General features: G+C 46.2%; 1 protein-coding gene across 1 annotated transcript in view; it reads right to left on the reverse strand.

The window, feature by feature from the left end:
- Positions 1-931: 931 nt before the first annotated feature.
- The window catches only part of RELN (reelin), a 567,367-nt gene continuing 546,111 nt past the window's right edge, over positions 932-22,187 (reverse strand). Inside the window, exon 64 of the mRNA XM_090041978.1 lies at positions 932-2,059. Within this exon, the coding sequence (XP_089898104.1) occupies positions 1,963-2,059 (97 nt within the window). The 3' untranslated portion in view covers positions 932-1,962. The remainder of the gene's footprint in view (positions 2,060-22,187) is intronic.

Below are 22,187 nucleotides of genomic sequence, written 5' to 3' on the forward strand. Positions count from 1 at the left end.
AATTTGTCGCACACAAATCTTTATCGAAGACAAATGTCTGCAACTATAGAAGACCACTGATATGCCTATTGTGATCTCACTTATCTGGAGTGTGATGAAGTCAGACTAACTAGCCTCATTCCCTGTGCTGTGTCTGCACAATAGAAATTTGTTTTGTTGTAGCAATAACATGTACATACCTCCTGTGTGTTGATATATTGGCCATTTACTGACTTACTAGGCCAAATAAAATTATCTTCAAGAAATGTCTTACACCTCTGATCAGCAGGTGGGGCAGTATCTATTATACTATTTTAAATCCTAATTAAACTTAAAAATATTATATTCTTTAATAATATTTTGGTTAGTTTCCTAGCACTGTCTTTTTCAAATAGTTCATTTATTTTATTCACAGCTCAATAACCCTGCAAGTGCACATCCTCTTCTTAACAACAACATGGTTCTGTCTACAGTACAGGATCTTTGGGGTCTGGAGTCATTTCCCAGTTCTGTCACATGGTGCACTGTGTAACTTGAACTAAATCAAAGTTTTCAATTCCAGGTGCTCAGTGCTGGGTACATAACGACTCAAAGTTCAGAAGCAGCCAACACCCACAATTCTCACTACAATTGGATGGGCTTTTCATCTGCGAGAAAGCAATCTCTATTTTAGGGGCCTAAACATGGATTTAGGTGCCTTGATTCAGGACTTCCAAGCAAGAAGTTGATGACTTCAAATTCCTCATTTGTAAAATACTTTCATATCTCAGAGGTTTTAGGATGCTTCATTAGCTAATGCCTGTAAATCATTCAGAAGAAAGATGCTATTGAAGCACTATCTACTAAACATTGAAAAATATTCTAGAGAATTTGCAAGATATTAGAATCTGGGTAAGTAAACTAAGCTGTTTATTTAATAATTTCAGTTAGCTAGAAAAATCTAACATCAAAATTGTTCATTGACATTATCTTTATTGAAGCATGGATCTTTAGCTTGGTTCACCATAAAGTGAAACATTTTATTTATGATAATAGACAGTTTAGGGCTATAGGGGCATTATAATGTTGCTGGTGTAGGTACAACTTTATCAGAAGATACAAACATGACCCGCAATAGAAACAAACACCAAATAGAACACGATGAAACGTTCACTGCTTACAAGTCACTCCATTACCACAGACATCAAATGGCAGTTACTGTAAGTAAATCAGCCACAGAGAACTGATTACTTTTAAACAAGGAAATGGGAACTTCTGTTTGGGGCTTCATCCACAGCTGCTTAGTAGAAAAAGTTTTAATGCCAAACATTCTTTTTATCCACAAAACAATGCTAACCAACAGACATATCAAAGAGTAAGACTGCAGGATATCAACGTCTTTATATAACTACTTTTGCAATTAACTTGATTAGGTATTTCAGTTTCTCTTATGCATGTTATCAGAATGAAAAATAGCCCAAAAATCAGCAGCAAAATATTACAACAACATAACAAGTAAATACAGTGCCGATGTGTCATGTTGTAGAAGAGAATACAAAGACAAACAATGATAACTTAATCATAAAATATGACACAGAGCTGAAATACAGTGCACTTAAATAGCTATGTGACAAAGAATGTTAAATACTGTACTTAATATGTAGTTTTTTTAAACATAACATCTGAAACGTCTTTGTGCTTAAATTTTTTTTCCTGTTAAACAGAATTAGTTTCTTACTTCCAATACTGCCACTGTAACTGATATTACAACAGATCACAATTTTTCACAGACACGTCAACATTAAAACATTTACCTATGAGAAAATAAGTCACTTCTCATTAGTTCACAGTGCGAAAAAGTAGTGTACACTCTGTCTTGAGAAAGGCTTTCAGTTTTTTACCAAGCCTGTTACGGAAAAGTCCTGATACCAGACGCAGTGCTAGATTTAAAGAATGGAAAGCAACACATCACATGTTGGGAGGAAAAATAAATTTCTCATTTCTTCATGGGTATCGTCTAAGTGACCTTCGTCTTCTGTTGTAGAAATGCCTGAGCCCATGTTGCCGTGAAAAATTCATCATGTAATTTTGTTTGCGAGTGCTGTTAAAATTAAGAGGGAGGGAGGAAGAAAAGAACATCAGTCTCTTAACATACATTTTCAGAATCCCTTCTGAAACATCAGCTGGTGGACTGGGTACTCCTTTGCTCTTGTGTAGACTTTTAGGCCTGTGCAAAGTGAGGTAAAATGCTTCCATTTGACTATGGTAGCATGCTACCCCACTCAGTGCTGGATTTAGGCTTAAGTTACAGCTTTGGGCCTCACCATATGAGGGGCCTCTAAATAAAAAAAGCTCTGGACCTTTTAATTCTAATATGACAAAAATATACATACAGTTGTTATTCATATTGCATTCATAAATTTGTGCAGAAATAAAAATAATTCATCTTAAAATTTCATGAAAATCCATTTTCATGGATTTTGTGGATTATTTTTATTGTATGGGGCCTCTTAAAATGGACATAGCGTAGGGCCTTAGTATGTCATAATCTGGCACTGACCCCACTGCACAGCAAGTACAAGGCAGGTGAGGATCAGGCCCAGTTTGTTTTTGCTGACATTCAGGATTTTAGGATGTAGCTCTAAACATGTTAATATTTCTGTGCTGCTTAGGGCTGGATTCACTAAAGCTGTATGCACACTCTCTGCCTTCTCAGCATAGGGCATTTCTCTAAAGCTGTTCTGTACTCCAACAATCCTTGTCTTTCTCATTTATAGAGTCCTCAGTGGGAGAGATGCTGGTAACTCCTTTCTTTTGAGAAGAGAAGGAATATACTGCTGTGTCTGATAACTCCTGCTTTTATTATGTAGGAAACACCTGAATGGGGTGACTCCAGTAAGCTTCTTAAAAAGAGAACAATTTTTTAAAAGAAGATTAAAGAAATGAAAGACATAGACTAACCAGATTTTTAAATGATAAGTCAAGAAAGACACTTTTCTGTTTCCAAGCAGAGGTCTTTCCTTAAAGTTGGTGAGGTCAAATAAAGGGAAAGCTTACATCCCAAGGGAGAAAAATGGGAAATATGTAGGCTGAGACTTCTGTAAGCACCCAAGAAAACGACTTCCTTGCTCAGTACCTAGAACTGGGCCTAGTCTTAATATGGATTATGGGTGAAAATGGAGACTATAGCTGCAGGCAGCTGATTAACAACTACCCTGAAGTAAGCGGGGCACAGCTGTTGCTCTTTGTGGCTATTGATCCATATCTGCCCCGCCATTCAGAAAAGTCAAAGATAGTACAAGGAATTTGGGTGTGTATCAGATCCAGGAAATGGCCAATCTGTGTTCAAATACAATCAGAAGTAAAAATATCCATGTGTCACAGGGACACTTAGGTGCCCTGTTCCTAGAATAGGATTAAGGAGCTGCCAATCACAGGGGCAACTCAGGTGCTGGTTGCTGTAGCAACCAGGACGGTCACGTGACTGGAAAGGGGGCAGGGCCGGGCCTATATAAACAGCCCAGGCCAGGTCCTGGGGACCAGTTCCCTCCAGGCAGGGGCAGGGGCAGGGGCAGGGGCAGGGGCAGGGGCAGCGGCAGCGGCAGCGGCAGCGGCAGCGGCAGCGGCAGCCCGAGTCGATGGTTGCAGCCTGACCGCTCTGACCAGCTGCAATGATGTAGGGGTAGAGAGAACCCTGACGGAGGTATGAGAGAGAGACAGCATAGAGCGGAGTTGGTATTATAAGCTCGGGGGCTTATGTTGTGTTATAGCTGGCTGGCTTATAGTTTTGAGTTGTGATTATTATCGGAGGACCAGGTGAGGCTGTAGGGGTGTCAGGAGGCCTCACAGAAGCTCCCCAATAATCTGGGGGTTCCTGGTGCATGCTGGGGCACAGCGAGCGGTGCCAGTGGGGCACAGCTGTTTGTGCCAGTGAGGCGCGGTGTGTGGGGTGTAGAGACCCCAGCCCGTGAGGGCGATATTTTGTCCAGTGTGGGCAAACGACCCAGGAAAGGGTCAAGGGGCCAGGCATGGCTGCAGGCCACCTGAGCCCCAAGTGCGAGAGGCACGGCATAGGCCCCAAGAGGGTGACGAAGCGCGACATAGGCCCTGAGAAGGCGGGAAGCCCGGGGGGGACAGGAAAGGATCCCAGAGGGGCTCCACTGTGGTGGGGACCCCAGAGGGTCAGAGGGACGCAGGGTGCGTGACCGGCTCAGGAGCGCCAAAGAAAGGGGCGCAGGGTGCGTGACTGGCCCAGGAGCGCCGGTTATGGGACCAGCCCAAAGGCGCCAGTAGAGGGGCGCAGGTTGCACGATCAGCCCAGGGGCACCAGTGAAGGGGTGCCAGGGCGCAATAAGCCCAGGAGCACTAGAGAGTGGGCACCAGGGCGTGACGAGCCCAGGGGTGCCAGGCAGGGGCACCAGAGCGTGACGGGCCCAGGGGTGCCAGAGAGTGGCACTGAAGGGCAAGGACCTAATAACGTCCAGGAACAGCTGCGAGGTTTGGGGCATGCTGAAGGGGAGGTTTGGAGGCACGCATTGCCCATAAGGCTGGGGTTGCACCAAGTCACCTCATATGGGACGGGGATAGTTTACCATAACACCGTGTGGTAGGAGATTGCAGGCAGCCTCCCCAGTTGAACCAGCTAACATCAAAGACATGGCGGGCGAGGATCAGAGGGTGCTGAATCGCCTAACTGGCACGGCAATGGGCGTTAGGGAGCTTCGCGGCTGCTCGCTAGGCCCCGCCCTGTGACAGTGGTGCATTGGCCAGGAAACCGGCCATGCATGGGTCAGAAACCCGTGTTCCCCGGGGGGGGAAGAACGAACCTAGAGTTGGGGCTGAGACCGGGATGTGGCAGTAAAGGGGGTTTACTACAGACCCCGAGGCAGAACCAGGTATGGATGCCTATTACACGGATTGCTGGGATAAGACTGAAAGCTTGAGTCGATGGATGGGAGTTGGCACAGACAGAGACCAGAAAAGGTCTCTAGAAGGACAAGGGCCAGAAATGCTGGCATGGAGATTAAGAATGAGTGAGCTAGAGGAGACAGTAGCTCACCTTGAACAGGAGTTGGGATTGGTTAAGGCTCTGAAAGAAAGACGAGAGCTGCTACCCTCGAATGACAGGTAGTGTCGGGGAAAAGGGACGGGGCTGTAAAAGAAATGAGATGCCTCCTAGCTGCTGAGGCAGAGAAAACTAAGGAATTAGAATGAGTAATGGCCCAGGAAGCTAAGAAAAGCCAGGACAGAGAGGATAAACTGTGCCACATGCAGGTGGAGTTGGGGAATTGGAGGGATCAGGCTCTTGGAGCCCCGACAGCTACAGTTACCACGAAAATTTGAGGTAGCCAAGGATTTAATAGAAGCCCTTCAGAAAGAGACCCGCAGCCAGGGAGATGAGATTGAGGAGCTACGGGCGGACAGAGCTAAGTGGCAGGAGGACTGCCTGGAGGCCGAACAGGAGGTGAGGCAAATGCGGGAAGAACAGAGCCAGGCCCGGGCTCAGATAGAGAGGGAGAATGTGATAGTAGGACAGGAGATGGGAAAAGGTAAAAACTTTCCTGAAGAATTATGAACAGCTACAGGGGGAGAAACAAATATTGGAAAGGGAAATACAGGGGCTCTGGGAGGCCAATAACCAGCTGACCCTGGAGGTCCGTGAGGTTAGGGAAGCGGAGGCGTGAAAGGCCATGACCCTAATGGAGCGGGGACTGCAGGTCATAGAGACTGTGAGCCCGCTCAAGCAGAAGGTGGAAGACCTTGAGAGACAATTAGCCAGGGAGAGGGCAGCCGTTGAGAAGGAGGAGCTAAAGGAACAAGTGCAGAGTCTGCAGACAAGAAAAGACTATCTTGAGGAACAGGCCCAGACACTTAAGACTCTCCTAGCTGAAAGTCAGGGCAAAGAGACGTCTCTCATCACTGAGCAGGGTCAGTTGCAGAGAGAACTGCAAACCCTGAGGGAAGAGCTCTTAGAGATAAAGAGTCAAGCGGCCTTGGAACTCAGCCAGTTCCAAGAGGTTGAGAGGTGTAGAGAGGAGAGTGGGCGTCAACAAGAATCACAAACCAGGGTGAACACAGACAGCCTAGTGGGAAAGTTGGAGGTTTTTGAAGGCCAATTAGCAGAGTATGTGGGAGCCACACAATTAGAACTCCAGGAGACAGGGTTGCTTATAGAAGCCTTAAGGCAAACTGAGGCACGAGTTAAGACCTCCAGGCTGTCCTTCCACAAGGTCTGCGGAAGGAGGAACCTCCCAGTAACCAGAATCCAGAGGGCTCTAGGGAGCAGAGCGGGTCAAGAGGGTTGGAGAGGAGCACCCGGGAGGAGGGCCTCACAGAGCAGTGAGGAGAGGCCTGGTTTAAGAAGATCCAATCAGCCCTCCTAGAACACTGGGAGCTGAAGTGGACCCAGTGGCAAGAGCTCCACTCACAAAGGCTGAGCCAATTAGAAACTCAGGTGGGGAAGATGGCCCGAGGGCAGGGCAAGGGAGAGAGAATATCCCCTAGCTCAGGACAGCAAGAGTTGTTGGGCCCAGTAGAGGGAGAGACAGTAAAGGGGAAAGAAAAGGCCTCTCTAAGGAGGGAGACCCTGTGTCTAAAGGACGGGGGTCGTGCAACGATAGACATGCATCTAGGGCTAGACGAACAGAGGATTGGGGACAGGACTAGGGGAGTGAGGCCATCCCAAAAGGAAAATGGAGCCCAGGCTTATGAGCAGAGGAGGGAAGAACATTCAGTTGCGTGGAAACTAGGGCCTGAGAAGAGACCGTATTTATACACGTGCGGTATACCAGAACAGGTTACATGGAAAACCCTCAGAAAGACCATCGAGGAGAAAGTTGGAAAGGTGGCCTTTGTGCACACTTATAAAGGGCCTAGAGGAAAGTACACGGGCCAGGGCCGGGTGGAATTTTGGAGGAGAGAAGATGCCCAAAAGGCACAGAGCTGCCAATGGGAAATATGGGGAAAACTCCAAGATACCCAGACACATCGTGAAGGACTAGGAACCTGACAGGCTCTTGGGAAGGAAGGACCTCGGAGAAGGGCAAGAGAATGGAAGCCATGAAGAGCAGGCGGAAGAGCAGCTGGCGAGGTAGGCAATCTACCAAGGGCAGCTAATGTGGGGGGGCTACCTGTGGCGGGTAAACCCCAGCAAATCCCATGTGATACGCCTTTGGGTAAAAGGTGAGTTAGGGGCACCTTAAAACGTCTGCCCCAGTTTAGATGCTGCTGTATACTGGCAAAAGAAAAGTTATTAAGAACAACTTTGAGAAATGGGACATCTTGCAGAGCAACAGAACGGCCCGGTAAGTGTTGAACTGAAGGGGGGATGTGTCGCGGGGCACTGTCGCGCCCCGCTCCTAAGGAGACTCAACCCGAGAGGGAGAGAGGTGTCACAGGGACACTTAGGTGCCCTGTTCCTAGAATAGGATTAAGGAGCTGCCAATCACTGGGGCAACTCGGGTGCTGGTTGCTGTAGCAACCAGGACGGTCAGGTGACTGGAAAGGGGCAGGGCCGGGCCTATATAAACAGCCCAGGCCAGAGCCTGGGGAGCAGTTCCCTCCAGGCAGGGGCAGGGGCAGGGGCAGGGGCAGGGGCAGGGGCAGGGGCAGGGGCAGGGGCAGCCTGAGTCGATGGTTGCAGCCTGACCACTCTGACCAGCTGCAATGATGCAGGGGTAGAGAGAACCCTAACGGAGGTATGAGAGAGAGACAGCATAGAGTGGAGTTGGTATTATAAGCTCGGGGGGCTTATGTTGTGTTTATAGCTGGCTGGCTTATAGTTTTGAGTTGTGATTATTACCGGAGGACCAGGTGAGGCGGTAGGGGTGTCAGGAGGCCTCATGGGAGCTCCCCAATAATCTGGGGGTTCCTGGTGCACGCTGGGGCACAGCGAGCGGTGCCAGTGGGGCACAGCTGTTTGCGCCAGTGAGGCGCGGTGTGTGGGGTGTAGAGACCCCAGCCCGTGAGGGCGATATTTTGTCCAGTGTGGGCAAACGACCCAGGAAAGGGTCAAGGGGCCAGGCACGGCTGCAGGCCACCTGAGCCCCAAGCACGAGAGGTGCGGCAAGGGCCCCAGAGGGGACGAGGAAGCGCGAGAGGCGCAGCATAGGCCCCTAGAGGGCGAGGAAGCACGAGAGGCACGGCACGAGCGCGGGAGGTGCGGCATAGGCCCAGAGAGGGCGGGAAGACCGGGGGGGGGTGGCGCGTGTAGTTTACAGACACCCACCGGGGTGGGCAGGAAAGGATCCCACAGGGGATCCACTGTGGTGGGGACCCCAGAGGGTCAGAAGGGCGCAGGGTGTGTGATTGGCCCAGGAGCACCAGAGAAAGGGGCACAGGTTGTGTGACTGGGCCAGGAGTGCTGGTAAAGGGGCGCTGGTTACGGGACCAGCCCAAAGGCACCAGTAGAGGGGCGCAGGTTGCATGACCAGCCCAGTGAAGGGGGGCCAGGGCGCAATAAGCCCAGGAGTACTAGAGAGTGGGCGCCGGGGCGTGACAAGCCCAGGGGTGCCAGAGAGTGGAGCAAACCCAGGGGTCCCAGGCGTGATGGGCCCAGGGGTGCCAGAGAGTGGTGCCGAAGGGCAAGGACCTAATAACGTCCAGGAACAGCTACGAGACTTGGGGCGAGCTGAAGGGGAGGTTTGGAGGCACGCATTGCCCATAAGGCTGAGGTTGCACCGAGTTGCCCCATATGGGATGGGGATAGTTTACCATAACGCCGTGTGGTAGGAGATTGCAGGCAGCCTCCCCAATTGAACCAGTTAACATCAAAGATGTGGCGGGCGAGGATCAGAGGGTGCTGAATCGCCTAATTGGCATGGCAAGGGGCGCTAGGGAGCTTCACGGCCGCTCGTTAGGCCCCGCCCCATGACACCATGTTTTAATATACATAATATTAATGTTGGTTGAAGGGGCCCGTTCTTCAGGACTCAGCCTTCTGACCAAGGTTGGCTATCAGGTGCATCTACCCACTTCCAGAACTATCACTCTTCTTGACACAGTAAGTAGGATAAATAAGAGAGGGCTCTCCACTGCTTCCAACAGGGAAACTTGAGTTCTGAACTGTGCACCTTTTAATTCCCTCCTTATGGCTGAACATTATAGTCATGAGGCCAAAAGCATATCTGGTGAAGCTCTACTGATTTCTGTATACTTACATCAGAGAAAATTTATCGTTCTCATTGTTTTATAGTAATTCACAAGTGGTGCAGACATCAGGTTTCTCCTGGGAGAGTTGAAGCTCTCCCAGGAGAAACCATGGGCACTTTTATACATGCTCTGGGGGGTCAGTACTTTAATTAAAGTGGCTTCAAGAATAGTTCTAATTAAAGTGTCACCATGTCTCATGTACCAGCATCTTAAAAATGGTTGTGGGGGTGGGGGAATGCACTTAAACTAAAGCTTGTTTGACTGGATTGAAGAAGTACTAAATGACTATGCAGTAACCAGAGTACTTTTATAAACAAGTACTAAATGATAGGGCTGTGTGAAGCTTCAGTCCCTGATTCAATTTGGCAGAGATTTGGCCCAATTCAGTGGCTGAATTCCCAAATCCGAATCGAATCGGAGGACCCTTTAATCTCTCCAAATCAAACTGGAACCCTCCGAATCAATTCGGAGAGATTCAGAAAGATTCGGTGATTCAGACATAGACACAGCTTTAAATGTTTTTTCAACATACCTCTATGTAGCAGGTGGCTCGTGAATGCTGTGATGCTGCGGTACATGGAGTGTCCCACAGAAGTGTGGGGGGCTCCCCAGTGCGCTTAGCAGCAGATCCAGAAGTGGACCAGAAGCAGTTTAGGTATACTTCTGAGTCCACCAAGGAGTGAGCAGGGGGGCTCCCCTGCACCTTCCCGGCTCGGCGACTGGTGCCTCCTGAGTCGGGGGGGGGGCACTCAGGGCTCCCCTGTGGCTTGCCAAACTGGGGAGGCATGGGGGGGCCCCCAGCACACTTCTTGGCAGACCTGGAAGGGGACTGGAAGTATTTCCAGTCCCCTTCCAGGTTTGCCACCGAGCACGTGGAGGGCTCCCCTCCCACTCCTGTGGGATGCTCCGTGCACCCCAGCATCACCGTGATCATGAGCCACACCTGCTACCTCAAGGTATGTAGAAAAAACTTTAATGTTGTGTCTATGTCTGAATCGCTGATTCTCCGAATTAGCATTGAATCTTCAAGTTTGGATTCAGCTGAATCGAATCGGGGACAATGATCCAAATCAATGAATCAAATCGCTGTCCCTGATTGAGGCTGAATCCAAATCAATCCTACTAAATGACTGCGCAGTAGCATCCCTGAACAGCTTTTAGATAACGCTGACTGTACAGTAGCTCTTCACAGTATGCACTTCATGCCATGCGATGCTACTGCACAGTAGTAACAAGCTACTGCGCAGTCAGCATCTCATGTAGACATAGCCACTGTCTCCCTTGTGGAGGACTGTATTCTCTTCTGAGAGAAGCCACAGAATGTACAGACATTCTACAAGTACTAAATGACTGCACAGGCAGCATCTCATGTATACATGGCCAGTATATTACTTGTTGGACTCTGGTGTTCCAGCAGGAAGTGGAACACACCCCTTTAACAATCCCCATATTGTGTTGCAGAGAACCATGGGCTGACCATGAGTAATCTGGTTCAGCCAACCAAGGCTGCCCTATGCACTGCTGCCATCTGTCACTAGGAAGATTAAGGAAGCCTGCAGAGCATGCTGTGATGTGTTCCCAGAGATCCCCTGGCTGCACAGTATTGCAAGGTCTCCACTCTTTAGGGCTTTAGCATTCAAATGTCTGTATATGAAGCTCTGAGTAAGGTGTGTGTTTGTTTGTTTGTAACCAGGAAAACAAACACGGGAGAATTCTCCCAGATTATTTGAATGTGTATATGTAGCCTTAGTTTCCTGTGCCATGCTAGTTTCTACAAATGAAGTATATAACTTCTGTGAGGCTTTCCTATGGTTTTGTGCATAGCAAATGCAAACTTGTATATGGCCCAGAAGAGTTAGATTTGAGGTGATATAGCACTTATACACTCCAGTCTCTGTACCACTGGGGGCATACCTATATTTGGCTGTAGCTTTGCCTGAAACTCTCTTTAGCACCACAAGAGAGAGACATGTGTCACTAAAGCTACAAACAAAATCCACTTGGGTAGACGAGACTCCAAAAAAGGCCTACAGCACAGAATCTGAATATTCTGTTTTACTATAGTGCCTGTCAGGTCTATGAATCACCAAGCACTTAACCATCCATATGCATACATCACTTTAACGCAACTAGTTCTGGTCTGGAGGGTGGCAATTACTGTAGCATAGTATGTTACACAACTATTGGAGGAGAGGAACAAATCTGGGTCAGAACGCTACTTTTAAACACAGTAAGATGTTATCATGGGCTATTTATCGATTTCGTAGATTTCATAGACATTAGGGGCTGGAAGGGACCTCGTGAGATCGAGTCCAGCCCTCCCACCATAGGCAGGAAGTCAGCTGGGATCAAGTGACCCCAGCAAGAAATACATCCACATGTTTTTGAAAGAGTCAAGAGTAGGTGCTTGCACCACCTCTGGGGGGGAGTCTGTTCCAGATCCTGGACACTGCATCATAAAGAACGTTTTTTCTTACGTCTAGTCTAAATCAGTTTATGGGCGTTAGACCTTGTTATCCCTTGGGGAGCTCTGGTGAACAGCTGTTCCCCTGTGTCCTGATGTACCCTTCTTATATAATTGTAGGCTGCCACCAAGTCCCCCCTGAGCCTCTTCTTTTCCAGACTAATGAGTCCCAAGTCCCTCAGCCCTTTTAATATCTACATACTGCAGTCAAAGCTTCAACTGAGAGACTTCTTGTCACCTCCCCACTGGAAACACCATGAACTGCAGTATATCTGAGAAAAAGTGGCCATGTTGATCCTGTCAGGCTCTGAAGCTGCTGTTCTAGGAAGTCCAGGTCTTACAGACCTGAGGCTTCAGGCCACTGCATTATCTCTTCAGAACACAATGTGTACTCTTTGCACCAAATACTAATATTCCCTTGAAACTGATCTGGAAACCATATTAGTACATCTGCCACCAAGTCCAACATGCCATGCCCACAACAATATCGATAATTGCTGGTTCTGTTGAACAATCTCTATCCACTATGAGATGGACTGATACAGGGCCTAATGCAATTTCCTCTAGCTGCAACAGATGCAGAATCAACCCAAAGACCAACACTAAAATCAGAGTCACTCTTGTTGATGCACTTTCCAGCTCTGTGAACCCATAAGGATTCACAGAGTACTGGGAAGAGGCAGGTTCACTCTAAAGAGGGCAAGGGGTAATACTGCCACCAACTTCCTTTGGGCAATTCCAAGGGAAGACATGACAACTATATGTTCTGCTTGGAGTCCCTGCAGCTCCTGGCTAGCTGGCTCTGCCCCTCTGGGTCTACTGTGCCCACTTTGCAGTTGCAGTACCTAAGTGGTGAAAAGGATGAGTGCAGTTAGGCCTTTGAGGCTCTGCTCTGGGTAGACCTACTGTTGCTGGAGGTCCACAATCCAGGGGATATTTGTTCAAAATGAAATAAAAGGCTTGCAGGAGGTGTCCCAGACAATGAACTCGCTCTCTGCAGAGGCAGGGCAGGTGGTCAGTTTTGTTTATGAATGAAAAGTAAATACATAGATTGCAGTCAATTCCCTGTTCCTTTCTAGTACATAAGCTTATTTTAGTGAATATGGCTATTAAGGAAACAGAGGAATTACATGTTTTCCACCTTCATAATGATCCCTTTTCCATCAACTAATTTAGGGTCTAATTTGTTTGTTTATAAAGAAATCATTTGTGACAAATCCTAGGGTATAAAAATGATTCCAAGCTGCTTCCCAGCCAGAGTTTCAAGCCTTCTGCTTTTAAACATCATGCTAAATCTTTTTTTTTGCCATATGCAAGGAACAAAACTAAATCCAGCTTCTGCTGGGAATGGGTACAATTAGATCTGTATTTGGCAGGAACATCTAGCAGCGTTATGGCAGTCATTATTCTGGAACACCTGCCTGTAAGAAAATGGTTTCTGCTTAATTTTATATGGCTTTCGCCCCAGAAAGAAAATTCTGCACCAGGGTGATTTATTACAATTTGGTATGTTAGGGACTGACAGCAACTAATGCACATTGGTTTAATACTGTCTTATAGCAGTAGGGAAAATGAGACACCTTTTAAAGAAAAAAAAAGAATAAATAGTTCAAAACATTTTTTTATTAGTATCCACCCAAATACACTCTCTATTGAACAGTGCTTATTGCCTTTAATGTAATGATATAAAACTAAGGGCAAGATCCAGTAATGGATCTGGGTGTCTACTTGTATACTGCAACACCAAATTTCTGGGTGCTTGGAATGGCATACTCCAGAATCTTATGTGAGACATCTGGGTGCCCTATACCAAGCATGGGGAGAGTTAAGCACCTTGAAATGGGATCTAGAATAGCTAGACTGATGGGCAGTGAGATGCCTAAGGTCAGCACACTTAGAGCAGGCCAATAGGGAAAAACTGAGAACAGCATTGAAATTCAAGTCCTGCCCCACAGGTACCTTGCAAGGTGATGCAGGCATCTCCATCTCCAGCCTAGAACCCTCTCCTGCAGGCAGGCACCTAATGCCTTTTCTTTCTATGAACTGAGCAGGGTTGTTTTTTTTTTTTCTTTTAAAATGCTGCTGGAGGAGGCTGTGCCCCCTTTTTATAATAGCTTGGTGGTAAAAACCCTCACCAATGAAATGGGAGATCCTGGTTCTACTCCTTTGAATGCATGAGGCTATCCAAACCAATATCTCCCAGGTGCCAAATGCTAAGCTGGGAGAAAATATAACCTGTACCTCCTGTTGAAGCTAGGCCACTGAACTCAAGATTCATTAAGGTTGAAAGTACAAGCATGACCCTGAAACCCACACTACTTCAGGGACTCCTGTATTTTATCCAGCCTGTTTAATGCAGAACAGTTTTAGAGCATGGACCAGAACCCAGGTCTTCCCTCTCTTAGGTGAGTGCTCAAACCGCAAGGCTGCAGTATCATGCTCTTTCTCTTTGTGCTCCCTGACCCAATGAATCTTGAATTCTTTTCTGCACAGTGGAACAGCTTCAACAGGAGCCCAGGAGAACACTACCCAGTAGGCTACTCTTCCAACCACTGCATTCTGGGAAGAGCCTGATCCTGTCAGTCTGTGTCAGGCATGCTCAGAGACTGAGCATCTCTGGGGACTTGGACAGAGGAATTTCTGACTTCTGAACCTTGACAGAGTTTTGGGGTGCATCTGGCATTGAGCTGCTTAGCTGTGTCAAAACAGATAGTTCCAGGTCCATGCAAAGAGGCAACTCAAGGTGTCTGAGGAACTTTAAATTCAACCAGGGAGGCATCTATGGATTTAAGGCACCTCCATGCTTAGGTGGTGACTGGACAGAGGTTTTCAGAATCACAATATCACATGTAGGTTTCTAAATTCTGCCTCAGTCCTAGCTTAGGTGACTAAGTTACATGGAAAGAACACATACCTATCTCATTACATTAAACTGGATACCAGAAAAAACAATATGCATCTGGAAAAAGCCACAAAAGCTAAAGCTTGCTTGTTCTGATATACCTTTATCTTTTCCTACTGCAGTACACACCAGCCTTTCTCCTGTCTTATGGGGGACAAAGGGGGCTATAAGGGATGATCCTATGCCCAGCAAAGTGAAAGGAGAGATCCTCATAGATTAGACTGTTAGTGTAGTACATAGGGACTCTATGGCCTGGGGTGGATATGCATGAATTTCTAAAGATACTGTCATACATTAATAGAAGAACAGAGCCTAATGGTATTTTATAAGATAACATCATAGGATTTACAGTATATGATTATAGGATTAGAAGAATCATGTAATCTAACCCCCTGCATAAATATAGGATGAGCTATTTCTAAACCACCCAAGACAGGTGGCCTATTCAGCTTCTTAAACAATTCCAGTGAAGGAGATACCACAACCTCTCTCAGACACTTGCTCCATTGTCCTATAGTGCTTACAGTTAATATCACCTTAAGATCTTCATAACTATGTTTTTCAGAAAGTGGCTTTGCATTTTCTGGATTTTGTAGGTCTAAGAAGCCTTTTTAGTTACTTTATACAGCAGCATGGAGTTTGATTTGTATTTCCTATAAATAGAATTTAAAGTAAGGATAAATAAGGGTTTCTCATGAAGACTACATATGGAGATGCTTTAGCTATTATTTATATGGTCACAGTGCCCCAAATGTGCTAGGTACTATAATGCTTTTGAGGGACACTGTCTCAATCTCAAGTATTATGGGACTGTCCTTTGGACTGCAAAAGGTCCTCAGACACCATTTCAGTTCCAGTGGAAATGCATTATCAATGGCAAAAGTTTTTCAGCAATCACTGCCCCTAGGACACTTTTAGAGAGCCCTCTCTGGGTCACTAGTTATCTGTTGATCATGGACAGCGGAAATAGCACAAACCCTTGAAAACAACTACTGCACAATTCAATTGTTATCTTGTCAGGGCTATTGGTTTGCCTTTAAAAGGGATGAAGGCTAACTCTGCTCTTGCTTGCTTGAGCAAATACCAAGAACTCTACTGCAGTCAGTGGTATTACACTTGTGTACATCCTGCAGCATCAGGTCCACATAGTACAATGATAACCCCTACCAGGGAAGTTCAGTAAACATGTGCAACAAAGCTGTTTTTGAAAAGTACTTACTTCTGTGTCTTCTAAGCCTAAGTACATTGACCTGATTATTGTCTAATTTCAGTCTCTGAAAGTACACTTCAGAATTGCAGCCCTCAATATTTTTAAATATAAAACATGGACTAAGAAAATTTGGTAAATAATATATTCCAATTTCAAGACTATGTATTTATAATTCATAATTTTGTTTACACCTAATATAAAAAGACTTCTTGGTTCAGACCAAACTGGGACCTGAAACAAGCCTTAGAAAACAGCAAAGGCAAAGTGGTCCAATCAATAAATATAGCTAGGTTTAGTAAATTCTGTGGCTGAGTTATCAAACCTGTATAAATTGATTATCATCAGGGATCCTAGTTTTCCATTCACTGTGGAATCTGTGTTTTTCCATAAACTATTGAAAGCATGGCAACATCCCACTTCTGCTCTCTCTTACTTTTGCTGCGGTTTTTGCCCCTCAGCCAATCTGCTGGGGGGAAGCGGGGAGGGGTGGGGGGAGAGATGGAGAAACATACTGCTGACTGACTATGAGACAAAAAATTCAGCAAAAATGAGAGAGCTGTAATGGAGCCACTTGCTGCGGGTTGCCCCATGTTTTTGGCAGGTTGCGGAAAAACACAGATTTTTGTGTTTTTAAAGCAGAGATTTTCCATTTTCTTTCTGCAGAAAATTAGAAACCCTGGTTATTATAATCATCTTGGTGACAGATTCTGGCTGAAATCCTGGTTTTACTGTCAATTTCTCACTGACTCAATAAGAACAGGATTTCAAACTCTGTTTTTAACTACTATGTTGATTAGGAATGCCCAGCTGGATAACTATGGCACAGCAATAATGGTGTTTTTGTAATAAAACTGGAAACACCCCAAATAAAGATTTGTTGATATTCTAAGTTGGGTGGTCATGAGTTACCCTACCCTGTATGTATTTATGGATATACAGGAGCTGATTTTGGCTATTTCATTTGCTGAAGACTACTTTGTTTACTGAAAACAATGGGAATTTTACCTGAGGTCAGAGATGGACCACACAAATTGATGAGCACCCCCATTTCCTTCCTACTTCAAGGCCTATTTGGAGCACTCTGTACCTTGAAGGCAGCTCTCAAACCTTAGTCAAAACTCCCATTGATTTTACTGAAAGGTTGGCTGAGCAAGGTGCTGATTATATCCTGCAAAGCTCAAATCCCACTGATACTCCAGCTTAAAAATGATGCATGCTGGTCATATCTGCACAAGACACTGACTGTGTAGTAGTGATGTGACACTACTGTGCAGTAGTATTAGGCTACTGCACAGTAGCATCACAAAAATATGTTTGCTGGTGCTATTATGCAGTAACTCGGGTTACTGCACATTTATTTAGTACTTGTTTATACAAGTACTAAATAAATACACAGTAACCAGAGTAGCATCTCACATAGATGTGGTCACTGAGAGCACAAGTGAGTCTATGTCCTCTTCTACAGCACCATCATTGACAAAATTCTGGGAAAGAGTCTGTAAAAGTACTGTAGCCATACTAGCAACATGCATGGGATATGAATTCAGGGACAGTACTTACCTTACTCTAGTGTAAAACCAGTGACAGCAAATAATGAAATACAACACAAGTTAGAAAATGCCTTTCAATGCATGCAGCACTCTGATTAGTCATAAAACCCTGATGAGGTTTAGAGGCAATATAGGACTTTTCAGGTCTTTTGAAAATAAAAATTGAACAGATTATTTTTTGATTTCTTAAAGCAATATCTATACTTTTTCTTTTCTATAAAATTCGTCATGCAGTTTATAAACAAAGTAAAAACAGTCATTAAAACACATCGGCATCATACTAAATTTGGCATAAATGTTGTGAATATAAAGATAATGCCCTACCATTTTAACTGTACCATAAGTATTTTGATAATCTTTGATGAAATATTCATTTAAAATAATTGCTTTCTATTAAAGAAAGGAGGCAAATGAAAATCCTTTTCACATGGGTACTCTGTTGCAGTTAGTATATATAATTTGTATTTAAATACTGCAAACTTTTTTGCGACAAATGCAACATGAAATTCTCAACAATTCATTTGTGCCAAAAATGTGAGATTACTTTGATAATGAATAGCATGGAGTGATGGCTGTGGAGGGGTTAACTCCGTGTTTTTTGTTCAAAAGTGAACTAGTTTTTACAAAGAGTTATGGGGCCATGTTTTGCATTCCTTGCACAGCTAAAATTCTCCTGGATGCCATTGGGAGCTTTGAGTGTGCAAAAAAGGCAGGACCAGACCCTAAATTTACAGGTTATTGTTCTGCAGTTCTTAATACCTTGGATCAGAGCTCATTCTTTCTTTATAGGGCCTGCCTCATTCACAAAAAACGGCTAGTCAAGATGCACATGCAAAGAGTGTGTGGTAATTGTGGTTTCACTGTGCAGAAGACAGGCTGTGAATTGCACCCAGGGAAAAAAACTAAGCTAATGTGCTAATGAAATGCAGGGTTGGACACGGGCTGTTCTTAGGGTAGAAGTACTGGGACACAGGAAAAGTAATCTCTTTGAAGGGGTAGAGGGTCGTGAGAGAACAATGTTTTATTCTAAGAAGGACTGCAGTTATGGAAAGTGTGAGGGCTCTGCCCAAAGCTTTCTTCACAGGTGGAAACAGCAAATATACTGCACTAACAAATGCATCATGAAATTTAGATTTAAAGGTTAAGGAGAACTGTGATATATGTTTCACCCCACATTCTACAGGTCCACCACCACCCTTAAAGCAACTTGACAAATAATTAGCTGCAAGATTAAATATAACACTTGATCTGAGCCTTCAAGAGGCTGAGAAGCAATAGATGTTACACAAAATAGATGTTATATTCACTTTGAGTGCCATTACAGTGTTAGTCGCTAAATTATAGTATTAGCAATACTGCTGCTGAAAGAAATGTATGAATGAAATAATATGTAGCCTTCTTTATTGCACCTACAGGTTTTGCATTCACATATTAATTACAGGTCAAAATAGTGGCATTTATTCCTGCAATTTATCTATACCCAGAGAAGAGGAGGGTGTGCCTCAGAAAGTGTAGCCCATAAAGTCTTAAGTGCTAGGTCTTTATCATGATGATAAGGAGTAGATCAGAATGAACAGTGTATGATAGCCCTGTTTATAAATCAGCTATAATCTGTTTTCTGGACATAACCTGGCTTGTGGGCCGCTTGTACACACCATGGGGTTTACTTTAGTTTAATTCTCCCTAAATTGAAGTGGTGGGTTTTTAAAAACCCTGCTTCAATTTAAAACAAAGTAAACCCCCATGGTATGTACACAGGGGTTGGGGCCCAATTCTTACCTGCCTCTCCGGCAGTAGAGGGGGAGGGGGAGCTGCCAGCAGGCCGAACAGTCCCTGAGCTGGAGTGGTGGGGGGCAGTGCTTCCCTCCGCGGCAGTAGTGGCACCCCCTAGGTGGCACCCACCCACAGGCACCTTGCCCGGATGGTCCTGGGGGGGGCACTGCAGCCACAGAGGGAAGCACTGGGCCCCTGCACAGCTCAGGCTGGCAGGCAGGCTCCGGGGAGAAAAAAGAAAAGATTAGGCTCTCTGCTTTCTTTTTTTTCCTTCAGTGGAGCCTGCCTGCACGGGCAGCCTGCACAGCCCCTGAGCTACACAGAGCCCAGTGCTTCCTGCTTCCCTCCCCGGTTACTAGGGAAGCAAACTAAAACCCCTCAGTCATGTTTTATTTTGCTGTGTCCTAAAGTCATTTAATGCACAATAGGCTGCCAAATGTGCAAGCAGCAGCATTAACGTGCAATACGCCGCAAATGTGCAAACAGCAGTGTTATTAAAGCAGTGCAAAAGAGCGTTTAACCTGCTTTAAAGGTCAATTTTGTGGTGTGTACAAAGGCCCTTTGGGACTGGTTAACTTCCAGTGGATTACGTAGTCACTAAATGGCAGTCACCGTTAGAAGGAGAGGGGAAGGTATATGGTTGCTGGAAAAGTACTATAAAATGAGAACTCTTGCTTGCAGTGAGTCCTTGGTTATTTCATAGAGCAGCAAGGCTGAAAGGGACCTCAAGAAATTATCTAGTCCAACCAGTGATCAAGCCTGTGACCCTGGGTGTTATTAGTACCACACTCTAATCAAATGAGTTAAACTGACAATACCTTCCCTGCAAGGAAGCAGTACCCCTACCTGCCCTCTCACCAGTCTTCCTCAAGGTAGGAACTAGAAATCAAAAATATTTTAGGGTGGAGAGAAGTTGGTAGGAACCTAGAGTGGTTCATTAGTAGTGCCTAACTGGTTAGGAGGGCAAGGTCCTTTGCTTGTTCATGGAGGAGGAGTGGAGAAAATAGGGGAGGGTTTTGTGAGGGGAGCAGGAGTGGATTGTGGTAAAACAGGGGCAACTCAGGGCAGGATACTGAGGACACACACAGCCATCCTCAGCAGTCCAAAGGTTACTTTTCTTATTGAGAGGCTTCTAACCCTTTAAAATAATGGAATTTAATAACACTAGGATTAGATACTCAGGTCTTGAAGAGTTACAGCTCATGCAGAACATGGGGCAGGGGCAAGAAGCAAAAAGTCCACATTTGTGCCCTCCTACAGCTGTGGAGCTATAGGAGTTGCAAGCATAAGTTACAGCAGACTCAGGATTGCTCTAACTTGGTGCATCTACATGAGATGCTTACTGTAGAGCTGCCTAATTAGCTCCACAGGAAAGTCTCAGTGTCTACACATGTAGCCCTATTAAGCTGCAGGAAACTAATTAACTCTGCCATAGGTTAGTACTTGTAAACACAAGTACTATCCTATGGCGTCATTCTTTAGTGCACAGCAACACACATGGATGCTGACAGGGCTGGCTGAGGCATGCTGAGCCAGGCTGGAGTAGCCCCGGGCTGGCAGGCAGCTCCTGGGGCCCCCCCTGCCAGCTGAGGCTGCTCTGACCCAGCTCGACATGCAAATACATACATATAAACGTGGTGCCTGGGAGAATTAAACTCCAGCACCATGTGTGTTTATGTGTTATTGTGTTGCATTAGTTGCACGTGTAGATAGCCCACCTATGCCCCCCTGGGGCCATTCTGTAAACCTACGTTTCCCAGGGATTAAGACACCTAGGATGTGATTCTCAGTCCCCCAAAATGCCTCCTATGCTAGAAGGCATTATGGTGCACGTAACCAGGACAGCTGCTCCTCCCCAACCAGGGGAATCCTCATCCAGTCCCATAACTAAGCGGGTAGAGTTAACTGGAGCAGCAGCCCTGGGCACAGATTTGTGGGGAGGAAAGCCAAATTAACAGCTGCCACTGCTGGTTGTGCTGCTGGCAGCTAGGACCTGACACTGCCCTGTTGTGCCTTTTTCCTCACTTGAAACCTTAGGTCAAATTTCTGGCCAGTTGATACCATGATAGCATAAAGGGGTTGGACTGGAAGGTGAGGAGTTTTGCATGCTTAATCCCCTGTCAGAATACAATGAGTATGAATCTTGAATTTATCATACATATCTATGGTATTTTTCTAAAACGAGATGGTGTGGATGGTACATGTACCACCTTCTTTCATAAGTGGGGGTTGTATGCAAGAGCCCCTAAAGGATGCATGTACAATATGAATAGGCTGTCCAGGTTTTAAGAATGAAAATTCAGGACATTCTGACTAGGGGCCTGGAAGAGGGCAGTTGAGGATGATTTTGGTGGGGTCAGAGAGATGGAACTTACAGAGCATGAGAAAAAGGTGTGTGTGGTGGAGCACCTTTGGGTGCTTGCCACCGTAAGGGCATAAGGAGACTGTGAGGCAGCCTGCAGATGACAGCAGAGCCAATCAGGTGGTCACGTAACAGCCAGGAGGCTGCAGGGCTGAGCAGCCTCAATATAAAAGCAGGCCCCAAGGAGCAGAGCTGGCAGGGATGCTGCTGAGGTAACATTGCCCAGCTTGAGATCTGCTGCTTCCAGAAACAACCTGGAGGTTAAGGATAGGAACTGAGGGGAAGGAGGAGGTTCCTAGGGACCTAGTGGAGGTCCCAAGCTCTGGGGAAGTGGCTGTAGACCTGGAGCTGTGGAGAGGCCAGCCTAGAGAGAGGCAGTGTGCACAGGGACCTGAGCAAGGGGCCAGGACAGTGAAATAAGAGTGGCTGTGCACACAAGGGCCTAGGAAAGGGGCTTATAGTTTGTGGGCCTATGGAGGGGCTAGGTAAGCCCCTGATTAGAACTGGGAGTGACAGAAGGCAGGGGCTCAGATGAGCCCAGTGGAGTGAACAGCTGCTTGATATAAATTTGGTGGGGCACCAGGCAAGCCCAGTGGGAGAGAGGACTGGTGTATGGAGGGGCCTGAGGGGACCCCTGCGGAGGGTGAAGGTCAGCTGCTGTCAGACTGATCCTCAGACTCTTAACTGGTCAATGCAAGGGGGGCAGGGCCAACAGGCTGAAGGGCAAGTACGCCCACTGCAAGGGGCAGGCCAGGGCTGCAGAGAGCTGCTGGTACCTCAAATAACTTAGAGGTGGGGCCAGAGCCTAAAAGAGGCTG

The sequence above is a fragment of the Crocodylus siamensis genome, chromosome 4 (assembly GCF_052110815.1).
Source record: "Crocodylus siamensis isolate JL-2025a chromosome 4, ASM5211081v1, whole genome shotgun sequence".
Lineage (NCBI taxonomy): Eukaryota > Metazoa > Chordata > Crocodylia > Crocodylidae > Crocodylus > Crocodylus siamensis.